The sequence below is a fragment of the Montipora foliosa genome, chromosome 4 (genome assembly GCF_036669935.1).
Source record: "Montipora foliosa isolate CH-2021 chromosome 4, ASM3666993v2, whole genome shotgun sequence".
NCBI lineage: Eukaryota > Metazoa > Cnidaria > Anthozoa > Scleractinia > Acroporidae > Montipora > Montipora foliosa.
The window spans coordinates 11,575,822-11,590,689 of NC_090872.1; the positions used below are offsets into that span (position 1 = coordinate 11,575,822).

The 14,868-nt window shown below is 38.6% G+C and overlaps 2 protein-coding genes across 2 annotated transcripts; both read right to left on the reverse strand.

Moving 5' to 3' along the window:
* Positions 1 to 5,919: 5,919 nt before the first annotated feature.
* LOC138001011 (neuropeptide FF receptor 1-like) lies at positions 5,920 to 6,843 on the reverse strand. Its single transcript, XM_068847680.1, has one exon. The coding sequence runs from the start codon at positions 6,841 to 6,843 to the stop codon at positions 5,920 to 5,922; it is 924 nt and encodes a 307-aa protein (XP_068703781.1).
* Positions 6,844 to 11,029: 4,186 nt separating this feature from the next.
* LOC137999838 (neuropeptide FF receptor 2-like) lies at positions 11,030 to 14,493 on the reverse strand. The gene has a single exon (XM_068845774.1). The coding sequence runs from the start codon at positions 12,723 to 12,725 to the stop codon at positions 11,547 to 11,549; it is 1,179 nt and encodes a 392-aa protein (XP_068701875.1). The 5' UTR covers positions 12,726 to 14,493; the 3' UTR covers positions 11,030 to 11,546.
* Positions 14,494 to 14,868: the final 375 nt, after the last annotated feature.

Consider the following 14,868-nt stretch of genomic DNA (forward strand, 5'->3'; position numbering starts at 1 on the left):
GTTGACTACGAAATAATTGATTGATTTTCGAAGTGGCTTGTACTTGGAAAACACCAGGATGATAAGAACGTTTCCAATCAACGTGACAAGGAGTATGATGGAATAGGTTGCTATTAAAATGGCCTTCTCTTCCTTGATCAGTTCGACTACCGCCACATTGCAAAATCCATTCACGAAAGATGAATTATTCAGTGTGTCCGTAGAGTTTTCAAACATACTGGCCCGGCTTACGCTTTGAACGGGGAAGCTGATAGTTTTCTCTTGTTCCTTTCTCGTTTGAAACTGGCAGTAATAGTAATTCTATGTGGTTTTATCTCAGTCTTTTACCGTCTGTGTTGACTCTTCTAGTTCTCGGGCGTCAGATCTTGATGGCGTTTTCTGTTGACTTTTCTAGTTCTCGGGTATCCGATCAGTTGATGGTGTTTTCTGCATGGCTATTTCCACTAGTGCTTTTAATATATTAAAACCTCTGAAACTGATCTGCGACATCCTTCAATTTACGTTCTTTAATTTGGAATAAACGCCACTTGTCAACCTTTTATTGGACTTAAAAGGTTTTTAGATTACATGCACATCACTATGGTGAAATTAAGGACCAATTTAATTTCCTTTTAAGGTAAAAACACGTTCCAAATCTTGACGTAATTTGAATTTGCGGCTGATAATTCGAGGAAAGTGGATTATCTTGCCGGCAAAAATGTCCTTTCGGCTGGGAAAATTCCTCTCGTTTACTTTTATCCAAGTATCCGGCATTCATTTACACTCGTCCGATGACGTTCAGTCGTAGACCTATCATCTCCATTTGTCGGTAGCTCAAAAAGATAACTTTGGAAAACATTGTGAGGCTGGCCTCAGAAAATTCTGAAATCACTAGTCTTCACCACTGCTAATCAAAGTGCCACTGTCGTTACTCGTGGATATGAAAGTTACCGCGATTGTTTAAAATTGGCAGGCTGAAGTTTTCTTTATGCATTAGCATTGATAGTTGGATAATTGTGTAACAGGACGGTGGGCTCTCATGCAACTAGATACCCAAAATACTGCATGTAGGTGAGGTAATCCCCTTTGCTGGAATTCAACCCTGTGAAATAAGTATACCATTTCTCCAACAGGCATAAGATTACTCTTTAACACATCCTCTATAAAGAGCTCTACCATGTGTTCAAAGTTCGTTGCACAGATGACAGGGTAATTTTGAATCAGTAAGGTCTGATTTTTGTTGCCAAGTCATATAATGTTAACAGATTTAGCAAGTAGAGCAGATCCATTCAGTAATATTAACACATTTTGCGCCAGTTATACATTCTCCAACAAACCTTGTGAATATTTATCATTAATTTGATACACTTAGATACAGATGATCTGAACCATAACTGATCACAGCAAGTGCATATATATTCAGCGCCATGTGTTATCTTATCACGAAAAAGACTGAATCACTTTTGACATGGAATGTCTAATAGAGCCTTGACCTTGACAAATTTCAGTTTGGTTTAGCCTTGAGCTCTGCATAACTTTCCTTAAATGTTTCATGCTTTTCTGTTTAGGTCTCTGATATGTTCTGGATTGCTTTTCTTTTCCTATTCCCTTGCTGCTTCAATATTTTCAGATCTGTTTTGGCGTTTTGCAATGTTTTTCTTTTTCCTGAACTCTTCAAGTGATTTTGTCTCTTCCGCTTGATAGAGTCTCTCATAGAAGCTCTTTTTTGCCACTGCTTTGTAGAAATTATTACTGACACTCGCATCATTTTTGGCCATCGGTAATTAATGTATTAAAGTCTTCGCGTTGGTCAGTGAAAGGCGGTGCACAATTTTTTGCACCAATTTGTACTTGTTCAGAATATTTTGCTTCACCTTCGAAGAAAGCCATTTCTTTAATTCTTCCGTTTCTTGCTTCTAAATGCAGCGGAAGGTGCTCAAACACTTCAGTACAAAAGCGACATACAGAAATTGCGGCGCACAACCTCGCGAACAGGAAGTCACAGCCATCTAAGCTGTGTTGTGATTATCCATCCTGATTGGCTTTTTAGATCGAACTTCCGGTTACGCAGGAGTGACACATTTGCATAAAGAACCTCACCAAAACTCGTGGATATATATCCACGAGTAAAAAGGGAAGAAATTAGCCACTGCCGGTTTCAAAAATCTTTGAAACCGCTACAGACGGCGCTGGTAAAGTAAACAGAAATTTTTGAAACCATCCTCAATGAACGAACGAACAACAACAAGTTGTTTAATATAAGATAGGAAGATATATAGATCATCAGATAACCATTGATACTTTAGATGACTTTTGTTAAATATCTTAGAAAGGTGTTATAATTACGTGTCTCTAACTTCTTCAAGTTCCTCTGAACTTGAATTCTGAATTAATTTGCATTGGGGATCTATAAAGCAGCCGTCGAGATCGAACTTTGAGGCCCTTCCTTTAAATATTTGCCTTTAGTGTAAATACTCAGGTGATTATACAAAATCGCGCGCTCTCATTGGCTCGCTATCTCGGATATCAGCCGATAATCACCTCGACGGACAAAATGGCTGCCAGTAGTCGTTTTGCCACCGTAAGTGAAGATAATTTTCGCGTTGAAATGTTTTTTTTTTCTCTTTTTTGAAATAATCACCTGTGTATTTATATACTAAAACAATTATTCGCCTCAGGCTCAGTGATTATCGGTGAATATTCACCAATAATCACTTCGCCTTCGGCTAATAATTGTTAAGTGTTCCCTTGTTTCCCAAATTGCTTTCAAACTTGTTCCCAGTTTTTTGATCCCTAAAATTGTTTTAAAATGTATTTTGTACCCTTGTTTCCTAAAATATTTTGACATTGCTCCTCTGTTCCCCGGCAGCTCAAATTAGCCATGTTCTCTTGTTCCCACAAACTCCTGAGAGGGCCTCAAATTTGGCCAAAGATTGTCTCGTTTCGATTTCTAATGGCTTAAATCGAGCCGAAGTGTTTTCTGTATTATCTGGACATCAAGTAAATCAAGATCAGACGGAGTCGAGAGGTACAACAAAAAAACGGACAAAAACATCAAACAGAGGAAATTGTCGAGTTTCATAACCATTTCCATGCATTAATTATGCGAGTAACGAAAACGATCACTTGAGTAGTTTCTGTAATTTACAACAGTCACTTTTTTTAAAATATATTTTTCGGCTGTCAAGAGCTAATTTAAAGTTTATCACATGCAGTTTCTTAAGAATGCATGATATTGTCACCTAATGATTTGGCAATAAAATATGGTTTGTTCAGTCAAAATGAGAACTACTATAGATTTTTTAAAAGTCTTCATTTTTAGGCCTCATCCAAACTAATGGATTATTTTGAAAAAATTTCCGTTTTCACTTCTGCGAAAACGAAGTAAAATACATTTTTCATCCACATTATCGTTTTGACAATAAAAATTTGCGATAAATATTATAAAACAACATGGCACGACGTTTCGACGTTTCCAGAACGTCATTATCAAGTAAAAATGAAGTAATGAAATAGAGTATATATATAAAGTGAAGATATGAATAAATTAAAAGGCATTAAAAGTTAAACAAAGAGTTTGGCCCTAATGGAGTCGCTCTGGGTATTTAAATTGGGTCTTATTGTTCTTATGTATAACATTTCATAAACGAGACAATCCCATTTCGTGCTACATTTTTTAAGCATTCTGAACTGGCTCTCATTGAGTAAGTCAATGTTCCCATGGGCATCTCTCAGATGGCGACCAATGGCAGAATATCGATGATCAGCAATGCGTTGAAACAGATGGCGCGTCGTATATCCGTTTTCTTGTCGTTTTCACCTGTTCTCACGATAACGCGCAACAACGGATATTACTTACTGTTTTCAAATTTTCTCCCCTTTTTTAATTGTCATACCTTACGAGACTTTTTATGGAACTCTAATATAGACTCGCAAAAAGTAAATAGTTTTCTTTTCGAATCTTTGTATATAGCAACACTGAACTGTCACGTGGATCAAAAGACAACATAAAGCTCAAAGAGCTAGCCTCTTAATAATTTATGCATATCGTGTCATCAGCAATTTGTCCATCCCTGGTTTTCTTAATTATTATCATATCAGTATTACGTTTCGCATGTACCCAACCAAGGTCTGACAAAGCTACGTTGATGACCGTTTTAACGATAGCGCAACGGACAAAAAAATTGCAAGTTAATACTTTATAATTTTTTTGTATGATTTCTATTGTTCGTTTGTTCGATGCAACTTCTGCAGACCAGTCGAACTATCCAGCAAAGACTTTAAAACATTGGTCACTAGGAGATAAAAATAGAATTAATTCCTCCTCGCCGGTGTGCTTTCGTTACTGAAAAGCACTTGGAATATATATCCAGAATGTTTATGCGCGAAAATTTTCATTTGTATCATCAACAGTCACAATTTTCACTAAATTAGGAACAAGCTCAAAATCAAACCCTTTGATCAGACAAATTCCGGCATTTTATTAAGCAACATACACAGGCCATACTTGAAACATTGGATAGAGGTGGGCTCATCAACACACAATAGTAATGGTAATGAATTAATTTATATAGCGCATTTTCTATTAATATATTCAAATGCGCTCTACAAGCAAGTAATCTATGGGTTGAGATCGGACATCAGCATATACAGGCGCCGCCGGCAGCCGCTATTAGTCCATTAACGATCTCACCCAGCACATGAATGAATGAAATGAGGCCTGACCACAACACCGGGAGCTCCATGCCCTACTCTTTACGAATAGTGTGTGGGTTCTTTTACCTCCCACAGGATTATGAACATTGAAGGGTTGTGAGACGGGGCCTACAGTTTATAGTCCCTATCCGAGAAGACTTGAAAGTCTTAACCATTTGCGGATGTAATTACAAAGGCAGCACTTTTTCCTCAGTTATTGTAAGACGGTGAGTGTTGGTCCGGCCGCAGTCGAACTCACGACCTCCCGCATGGCAGCTCGATGCTCAAGCAACTGAGCCACCGGTGCACAACGCAAATGTTTTATGAACTCTTAGACACTATTAAGTCGAATGAAATTAGAAAAATGAAAGTACAATTTGAGACAAACGTCGCCTAAAAATAAGAGCTGCTCAAAAGAACGTATAAGTCCTCCTTTTTGCAAGGATCGACGAAACGAAATCATTTATTAATGTCGTACTCGATGAGCATGCTCCAGAGAGGAGAGAGATTTAAGAGTCAGGGCAATGCTTTGGGAGGTTATGGTAGTTCTTTCTACATTAATGAATACTGCAATAATTTCAGTCGTTGTCCTTGTTCTTTCGTTATTAATAGGGAGCTTAAGCACGCGCGTTTTTGAGACGCGGACGGCAACCGGAAGAGAGCATTTCGCGTGCCAGGACAGTGGTGTCTCCCAGATTTTTATACTAATCATGTCTAATGGTGAAAAGATACTCAGCAATTTAACTGTGGTTGTATAAAGACAAGTTAAAAGTGAAAACAGCTCACTTCCGGTTACCGTTCGCGTCTCAAAAACTCGCGTGCTTAAGCTCCCTAGTATCATCATCACAACGGCATTTTAATTTTAGCGTCTTGGATCAAAAAATAAGACGAAACAGCTTTATTTTCTACTGATGAGCAATGTTAACTTGTAGCTGACCTTCATAAAGTGTCCTTTCTTTAAAAAGCCGCAGGAAGCGACTGAAATACGAAATCAATACATCTTACTTACACACCGCTACAGATCTCTATGTACAACAACTTACAACAAACCGTCCGAGATTCAAAACTCAGTAAACCTATATCGCTGTTTGAAAAGTTTCTTTACCTTTGTAAGCTATAGTATACTTGATTTAGAGAAGACTGGCATTCTCCTCACGATTTATTTCTTCAATCATAGGTTTTTCTTTTTGTTTCTCGGTAGTATTTTTTTGTTTTTGACCTTGCTCTTTCTCTGCCCCCACACGTTTAAGCCTCAGTTTCTTGTTGAGCTTCAGTGGCACTCTTCATGCTGACGTGATCGGAGCTTGAGCTCCTTTTTGTTCTTCGGCTAACCAATGTCATGTTCATGATGCTCACCACTTGTGAAAAGGCTGTTCTGCCAGCTCGACGTCGGCCAAAGACTAAATGTTTGAAACCTGTTCGGTAGTTTTCACTAAAAGCAAAGCAGATGCAGGGATTTAGGGCTCCCCACGAATGAAGCAACAACTTTGTTATGATGAATACAATGACTTGGGGAATTTTAGCACCAATTTCAGGGGGAAGCTCCCCATGAAACTTAAATATGATGATAAAAGAGCAAACAAACAATGGGCCAATACAGACAATAAAAGCGGCTAATATGCCTATTGACAATCTGACTATCTGTCTTTTGCTTGCAGGGTCTCGAGATCTCTTAGATTCGGACATCTTTCTCCTTTCATTTTGTCTTCGTTTTAGAGTCCAAGCTATGGTGCTGTATATGATAGTCAACAAACACACTGGTACCAGGTAGAATACGATGAACATGGCTGTCTTATATTTATTGTTGGTTTCCGTAGTCCAGTTGGCTTTGCAGCAATAACCATAGGAGGAAACACGGAGTATTTGAAGGTAATGAGCATGAGCAGCTATGGCCACAATCCACGAAACCAGGATGCAGACTAAACGCACTTTACACGAGATGAGTTTTATCTTTAAGGGGAAGACAACAGCAATCAGCCTGTCCACTGAAATCAGCATAAGGCTCTGGATGGAGACCAGCACAGAAACATTAGCAAGAAAATGGCAAAGTTTGCAAATGATATTTGCAACTTTCGGCTGAAGCCGGGAAAGAAAGGGACCTGAAGATAGTGTCTGTGCAATTGTAAAGGGCATGATCGTCAAGGGAGTCAAGAGATCGGAGACAGCCATATTGACCACGAAATAATTGATTGATTTTCGAAGTGGCTTGTACTTGGAAAACACCAGGATGATTAGAACGTTTCCAATCAACGCGACAAGGAGTACGATGGAATAGGTTGCTATTAAAATGGCCTTTTCTTCCTTGGTCACTTCAACTACCGCCACATTGGAAAATCCATTCACGAAAGATGAATTATTCAGTGTGACCGTAGAGCCTTTTCAAACATACTGGCCCGGGTTACGTTTTGAACGAAGGAGCGGATAATTTTCTCTTCTTCCTTTCTCGTTTGAAACTGGAAATAATAGTAATTCTAAATGGTTTTATCTTCTTTTACCGTCTGTGTTGACTCTTCTAGTTCTCGGGTGTCAGATCTTGATGGCGTTTTATGTTGTACTTGGAAAACACCAATCAACGCGACAAGGAGTACGATGGAATAGGTTGCTATTAAAATGGCCTTCTCTTCCTTTGTCAGTCCGACGACTTCCGCGACATTGGAAGATCCATTCACGAAAGATAAATTATTCAGTTTATCAGTACCGCAGTTTTTAGACATGCTGGCCTGGCTTAGGTTTCGAACGGGAGAGCTGATGATTTTCTCTTCTTCCTTTCTCGTTTGCAACTGAAAATAATAGTAATTCTATGTGGTTTTGTCTTCGAATTCTTTTACCGTCGGTGTTTGACTCTTCTAGTTCTCGAGTGTCAGATCTTGATGGCGTTTTCTCTTGACTTTTCTAGTTCTAGTAACGAAAACGATCACTTGACGGCTGTCAAGAGCTAATTTAAAGTTTATGACATGCAGTTTCTTAAGAAATCATGATATTGTCACTTCATGATTTGGCAAAAAAATAAGGTTTGTTCAGTCAAAATGAGAACTACTATAGATTTTTTCAAAAGTCTTTATTTTTAGGCCTCATCCAAAGTAATGGATTTGAAAAATTTTCCGTTTTCAGTTCTGCGAAAACGAAGTAAAATACATTTTTCATCCACATTATCGATTTCTTGTCGTTTTCACCTGTTCTCACGATAACGCGCAACAACGATATAACTTACTGTTTTCAAATTTTCTCCCCTTTTTACTGGGATGCGAAACCCAGTTGGAATCTGCGTTTCATTTCTCCGTAATTTTTTTAATTTTTATTCCGTGTCGGTAAAAGTCTTGCCTGTCACTACCCTGCTAAGTGGTGTCTTTGTGCATATTGTCTTCTGTGCGTATTTTGTTAGGTTTGAGGGGGCTGGGGTAATGCGTAGATTTCTCTGGTGCACACAGGAAGATATTTCATTAACCTGCAATGGCGTCGAAAGTTCTTGTAACGCGCATGGCGTTTTAGTACAATTTTAACCAAAATATACCCTTATGGAGCTCAAAAATGGAACGTCAATTGGATACACAAGTCAGACGGTGAAAATAAATATCTGGAATCTTTAAAGCGACGAGTAATGGTTTTCGACAGCAATTCATTTTTCGCCGTTGGATATCAAGTGAGTTTTGTTTCTAATATTTTACTAACTTGGTATTATATACAACACTGAAATCAAATGGCAATTCTTTTATGGATTTAACAAACAGTGAAGGAATCGAACGCCTTGACTGCATCACAGTGTTTACTGAAGTCGCATCTAAGTTGTCTGGCAAGTTACATTCATTTTGTACTGAACTCTGCCGAGCAAAGGTAAAAGAAATGGAAATGTAACAGTGAAAAATTATTTGAATGAAAGCTTGTTGTCTGTTTTGTGCTTTATTATTTACGGTCAAGGTTCTTTCGAAAAGGGTTTGATGTGAACTGTCAGAAATTTATTTAATTGCATATGCTTTGTGACACCGATGTGTCTCGTTTGCACGCACGCAATTGAAATAGAAAGGGTTTTTTTGCCTCTAATTGCAAATATGTTGTTTTTTTCAATAAATGTTTCGCTGCAAAATTTTTTTTGAGATTTCCACCGTTTTTGAATTTTATCATGTTGTTTAATTTTCGAGCTTAACAAATTTGCATAGGTGTGTTGAAATATATGATACGGGAGGATTTTTGTAGTAGTACACTGTAAGCAGCGGATAAGTCACGAAAAATAAACAGGTCTGTTGGAAGCGTGCTTGAGTTTCAACAAAATCAGCCCCAAAATCGGCAAAACATTGCAGCTCAGTTGACAATATGGAATACAGCGCTGTGTTACTTCACTATCACACGTAAGCAATACGTGTCTATTTTTTCTAAAGATGACAGGAATTTTTTCTTTCTGACAAAATTAATGATTAATAGGATGGTAGCCAGGTTTTTAACCTCAGAAAAGGATCTGTTTCGTGGTATGAACGTGTGAGCCAAAGGGTCTCTGCTGGTACGACTTCTGGGTGACCCCTTAAATGGTCTTAATGACCCGCAACTTGAAGAAATTGCCTGTGGAATGCAGTCTAATACCACCCAACTCAGTCCCTTCTGTTTTTGAGTAACACGTACCATAGGCAACCCAGTGTTACGTACGCTCATGAAGCGTCTTGTTTAATTAAGTCATACCTTACGAGACTTTTTATGGAAGTCTAATATACACTCGCAAAAAGTAAATAGTTTTCTTTTCGATTCTTTGTATATAGCAACGCTGAACTTTGTCATATGGATCAAAAGACAACATAAAGCTCAAAGAGCTAGCCTCTTAATAATTTATGTGTATTGTCATCAGCAATTTGTCCATCCCTGGTTATCTTAATTATTATCATACCAGTATTACGATTCGCATGTACCCAACCAAGGTGTGACAAAGCTACGTTGATGACCGTTTTAACGATAGCGCAACGGACAAAAAAATTGCAAGTTAATACTTTATAATTTTTTTGTATGATTTCTATTGTTCGTTTGTTCGATGAAACTTCTGCAGACCAGTCGAACTATCCAGCAAAGACTTTGAAACATTGGTCACTAGGAGATAAAATTAGATGATTAATTCGTCCTCGCCGGTGTGCTTTCGTTACTGAAAAGCACTTGGAATATATCCAAAATGTTTATGCGCGAAAATTTTCATTTGTATCATCAACAGTCACAATTTTCACTAAAAAAAATTCAAAAATTAGGAACAAGTCCAAAATCAAACCCATGGATGAACCTTTGATCGGACAAATTCCGGCATTTTATTAAGCAACATACACAGGCCATACTTGAAACATTGGATAGAGGTGGGCTCATCAACACACAAAGGTAATGGTAATGAATTAATTTATATAGCGCATTTTCTATTAACATATTCAAATGCGCTTTACAAGCAAGTAATCTATGGGTTGAGATCGGACATCAGCATATACAGGCGCCGCCGGCAGCCGCTATTAGTCCATTAACGATCTCACCCAGCACATGAATGAATGAAATGAGGCCTGACCACAACACCTGGAGCTCCATGCCCTACTCCGAGTTACGAATAGTGTGTGGGTTCTTTTACATCCCACAGGATTCTGAACATTGAAGGGTTGTGAGACAGGGCCTTCGCTTTATAGTCCTTATCCGAGAAGACTTGAAAGTCTTAACCATTTACGGATGTAATTACAAAGGCAGCACTTTCTCCTCAGTTCTTTTAAGACCGTGAGTGTTGGTCCGGCCGGAGTCGAACTCACGACCTCCCTCATGGCAGCCCGATGCTCAACCGAGCCACCGGTGCACAACACAAATGTTATATTTTAAACAGAGTTAAGTGAATAGAGTGTAAGGTGAAGTGCTAGATTTCTATCCCATATGAACCATGTGAGCGTTAGCCCTACTGATGGAAATGGGCCCACACAAGGACAGAGGAAAAACTCTGACCAGGGTCAGACCTGGTCAGAGTTTTTCCTCTGTCCTTGTGTGGGCCCATTTCCATCAGTAGGGCTAACGCTCACATGGTTCATATGGGATAGAAATCTAGCACTTCACCTTACACTCTATTCACTTAACTCTGTTTAAAATATAAGTGCTACACGGCCAACGTTTGTATAAAACGTAACCTTTCCTTGTACAAATGTTATATTGACTCTTAGATACTATTAATTGGAACGAAATTAGAAATATGAAAGTACAATTTGAGACAAACGTCGCCTAAAAATAAGAGCTGTTCAAAAGAACGTATAAGTCCCCCTTTTTGCAAGGATAATTAGGAATTCTTTAACCCAGGCAAAACAAGCAAGCGTCGACGAAACGGAATCATTTATTAATGTAGTACTCGATGAGCATGCTCCAGGGCAATGCTTTGGGAGGTTATGGTAGTTCTTTCTACATTAATGGCTACTGCAATAATTTCAGTCGTTGCTCTTGATCTGATTTCAGTCGTTGTCCTTGTTCTTTCGTTATTATCATCATCATAACGGCATTTTAATTTTAGCGTCTTGGATCAAAATATAAGACGAAACTGCTTTATTTTCTACTGATGAGCAATGTTAACTTGTAGCTGACTTTCATAAAGTGTCCTTTCTTTAAAAAGCCGCAGAAAGCGACTGAAATACGAAATCAATACATCTTACTTACACACCGCTACAGATTTCTATGTACAAAAAGTTACAACAAACCGTCCGAGATTCAAAACTCAGTAAACCTACATCGCTGTTTGAAAAGTTTCTTTACCCTTTTAAGCCATAGTCTACTTGATTTAGAGAAGACTGGCATTCTCCTCACGATTTATTTCTTCAATCATAGGTTTTTCTTTTTGTTTCTCGGTAGTATTTTTTTGTTTTTGACCTTGCACTTTCTCTGCTCCCACACGTTTAAGCCTCAGTTTCTTGTTGAGCTTCAGTGATACTCTTTATGCCGACGTAATCGGAGCTTGAGCTCCTTTTTGTTCTTCGGCTAACCAATGTCATGTTCATGATGCTCACCACTTGTGAAAAGGCTGTTCTGCCAGCTCGACGTCGGCCAAAGACTAAATGTTTGAAACCTGTTCGGTAGTTTTCACTAAAAGCAAAGCAGATGCAGGGATTTAGGGCTCCCCACGAATGAAGCAACATTTTTCTTATGATGAATACAATGACTTGGGGAATTTTAGCACCGATTTCGGGGGGAAGCTCCCCATGAAACTTAAATATGATGATAAAAGCGCACACAAACAATGGGCCAATACAGACAATAAAAGCAGCTAATATGGCTATTGACAATTTTACTATCTGTCTGTTGCTTGCAGGGTCTCGAGATCTCTTAGATTCGGACATCTTTCTCCTTTCATTTTGTCTTCGTTTTAGAGTCCAAGCTATGGTGCTGTATATGATAGTCAACAAACACACTGGTACCAGGTAGAATACGATGAACATGGCTGTAGCATATTTATTGTTGGTTTCCGTAGTCCAGTTGGCTTTGAAGCAGCAATAACCATTCGAGGAAACATGGAGTATGTGAAGGTAATGAGCATGAGCAGCTATGGCCACAATCCACGAAACCAGGATGCAGACTAAACGCACTTTCCACGAGATGAGTTTTATCTTCAAAGGGAAGACAACAGCAATCAGCCTGTCCACTGAAATCAGCATAAGGCTCTGGATGGAGACCAGCACAGAAACATCAGCAAGAAAATAGCAAAGTTTGCAAATGATATTTGCAACTTTCGGCTGAAGCAGGGAAAGAAAGGGACCTGAAGATAGTGTCTGTGCAATTGTAAAGGGCATGATCGTCAAGGGAGTCAAGAGATCGGAGACGGCCATATTGACCACGAAATAATTGATTGATTTTCGAAGTGGCTTGTACTTGGAAAACACCAGGATAATTAGAACGTTTCCAATCAACGCGACAAGGAGTATGATGGAATAGGTTGCTATTAAAATGGCTTTCTCTTCCTTGGACAGTCCGACTTCCGCGACATTGGAACATCCATCCACGAAAGACGAATTATTCAGTTTGTCCGTACAGTTTTTAAGCATGCTGGCCTGGCTTAGGTTTCGAACGGGAGAGCTCATAATTTTCTCTTCTTCCTTTCTCGTTTGCAACTGAAAATAATAGTAATTCTAAGTGGTTTTGTCTTCGAATTCTTTTACTGTCGGTGTTTGACTCTTCTAGGTCTCGAGTGTCAGATCTTGATGGCGTTTTCTGTTGACTTTTCTAGTTCTAGTAGCGAAAACGATCACTTGACGGCTGTCAAGAGCTAATTTAAAGTTTGTGACATGCAGTTTCTTAAGAAAGCATGATATTTTCACTTCATGATTTGGCAAAAAAATAAGGTTTGTTCAGTCAAAATGAGAACTCCTATAGATTTTTTCAAAAGTCTTTATTTTTAGGCCTCATCCAAAGTACATGTAATGGATTTGAAAAATTTTCCGTTTTCAGTTCTGCGAAAACGAAGTAAAGTACATTTTTCATCCACATTATCGATTTCTTGTCGTTTTCACCTGTTCTCACGATAACGCGCAAGAATGATATAACTTACTGTTTTCAAATTTTCTCCCCTTTTTACTGTGATGCAAAGCCCAGTTGGAATCTGCGTTTCATTTCTCCGTAATTTTTTTAATTTTTATTCCGTGTCGGTAAAAGTCTTGCCTGTCACTCCCCTGCTAAGTGGTGTCTTTGTGCATAGAGTCTTCTGTGCGTATTTTGTTAGGTTTGAGGGGGCTGGGGTAATGCGTAGATTTCTCTGGTGCACACAGGAGGATATTTCATTAACCTGCAATGGCGTCGAAAGTTCTTGTAACGCGCATGGCGTTTTAGTACATCTTTAACCAAAATATACCCTTATGGAGCTCAAAAATGGAACGTCAATTGGATACACAAGTCAGACGGTGAAAATAAATATCTGGAACGTTTAAAGCGACGAGTAATGGTCTTCGAGAGCAATTCCGCCATTTTTCGCCGTTGGATATCAAGTGAGTTTTGTTTCTAATATTTTACTAACTTGGTATTATATTCAACACTGAAATCAAATGGCAATTCTTTTATGGATTTAACAAACACTGAAGGAATCGAACGCCTTGAATGCATCACAGTGTTTACTGAAGTCGCATCTAAGTTGTCTGGCAAGTTACATTCATTTTGCACTCAACTGTGCCGGGAAAAGGAAAAAAAATGGAAATGTGACAGTGAAAAATTATTTGAATGAAAGCTTCTTGTCTCTTTTGTGCTTTATTATTTACAGTCAAGGTTCTTTCGCAAAGGGTTTGATGTGAACTGTCCGAAATTTATTCAATTGCATATGCTTTGTGACACCGATGTGTCTCGTTTGCACGCACGCACGCAACTGAAATAGAAAGGGTTTTGGAAAACACCAGGATAATTAGAACGTTTCCAATCAACGCGACAAGGAGTACGATGGAATAGGTTGCTATTAAAATGGCTTTCTCTTCCTTGGACAGTCCGACTTCCGCGACATTGGAAGATCCATTCACGAAAGACGAATTATTCAGTTTGTCCGTACAGTTTTTAAGCATGCTGGCCTGGCTTAGGTTTCGAACGGGAGAGCTCATAATTTGCTCTTCTTCCTTTCTCGTTTGCAACTGAAAATAATAGTAATTCTATGTGGTTTTGTCTTCGAATTCTTTTACCGTCGGTGTTTGACTCTTCTAGGTCTCGAGTGTAAGATCTTGATGGAGTTTTCTGTTGACTTTTCTAGTTCTAGTAGCGAAAACGATCACTTGACGGCTGTCAAGAGCTAATTTAAAGTTTATGACATGCAGTTTCTTAAGAAAGCATGATATTGTCACTTCATGATTTGGCAAAAAAATAAGGTTTCTTCAGTCAAAATGAGACCTCCTATAGATTTTTTCAAAAGTCTTTATTTTTAGGCCTCATCCAAAGTAATGGATTTGAAAAATTTTCCGTTTTCAGTTCTGCGAAAACGAAGTAAAATACATTTTTCATCCACATTATCGATTTCTTGTCGTTTTCACCTGTTCTCACGATAACGCGCAAGAATGATATAACTTACTGTTTTCAAATTTTCTCCCCTTTTTACTGTGATGCAAAACCCAGTTGGAATCTGCGTTTCATTTCTCCGTATTTTTTTTAATTTTTATTCCGTGTCGGTAAAAGTCTTGCCTGTCACTCCCCTGCTAAGTGGTGTCTTTGTGCATATTGTCTTCTGTGCGTATTTTGTTACGTTTGAGGGGGCTG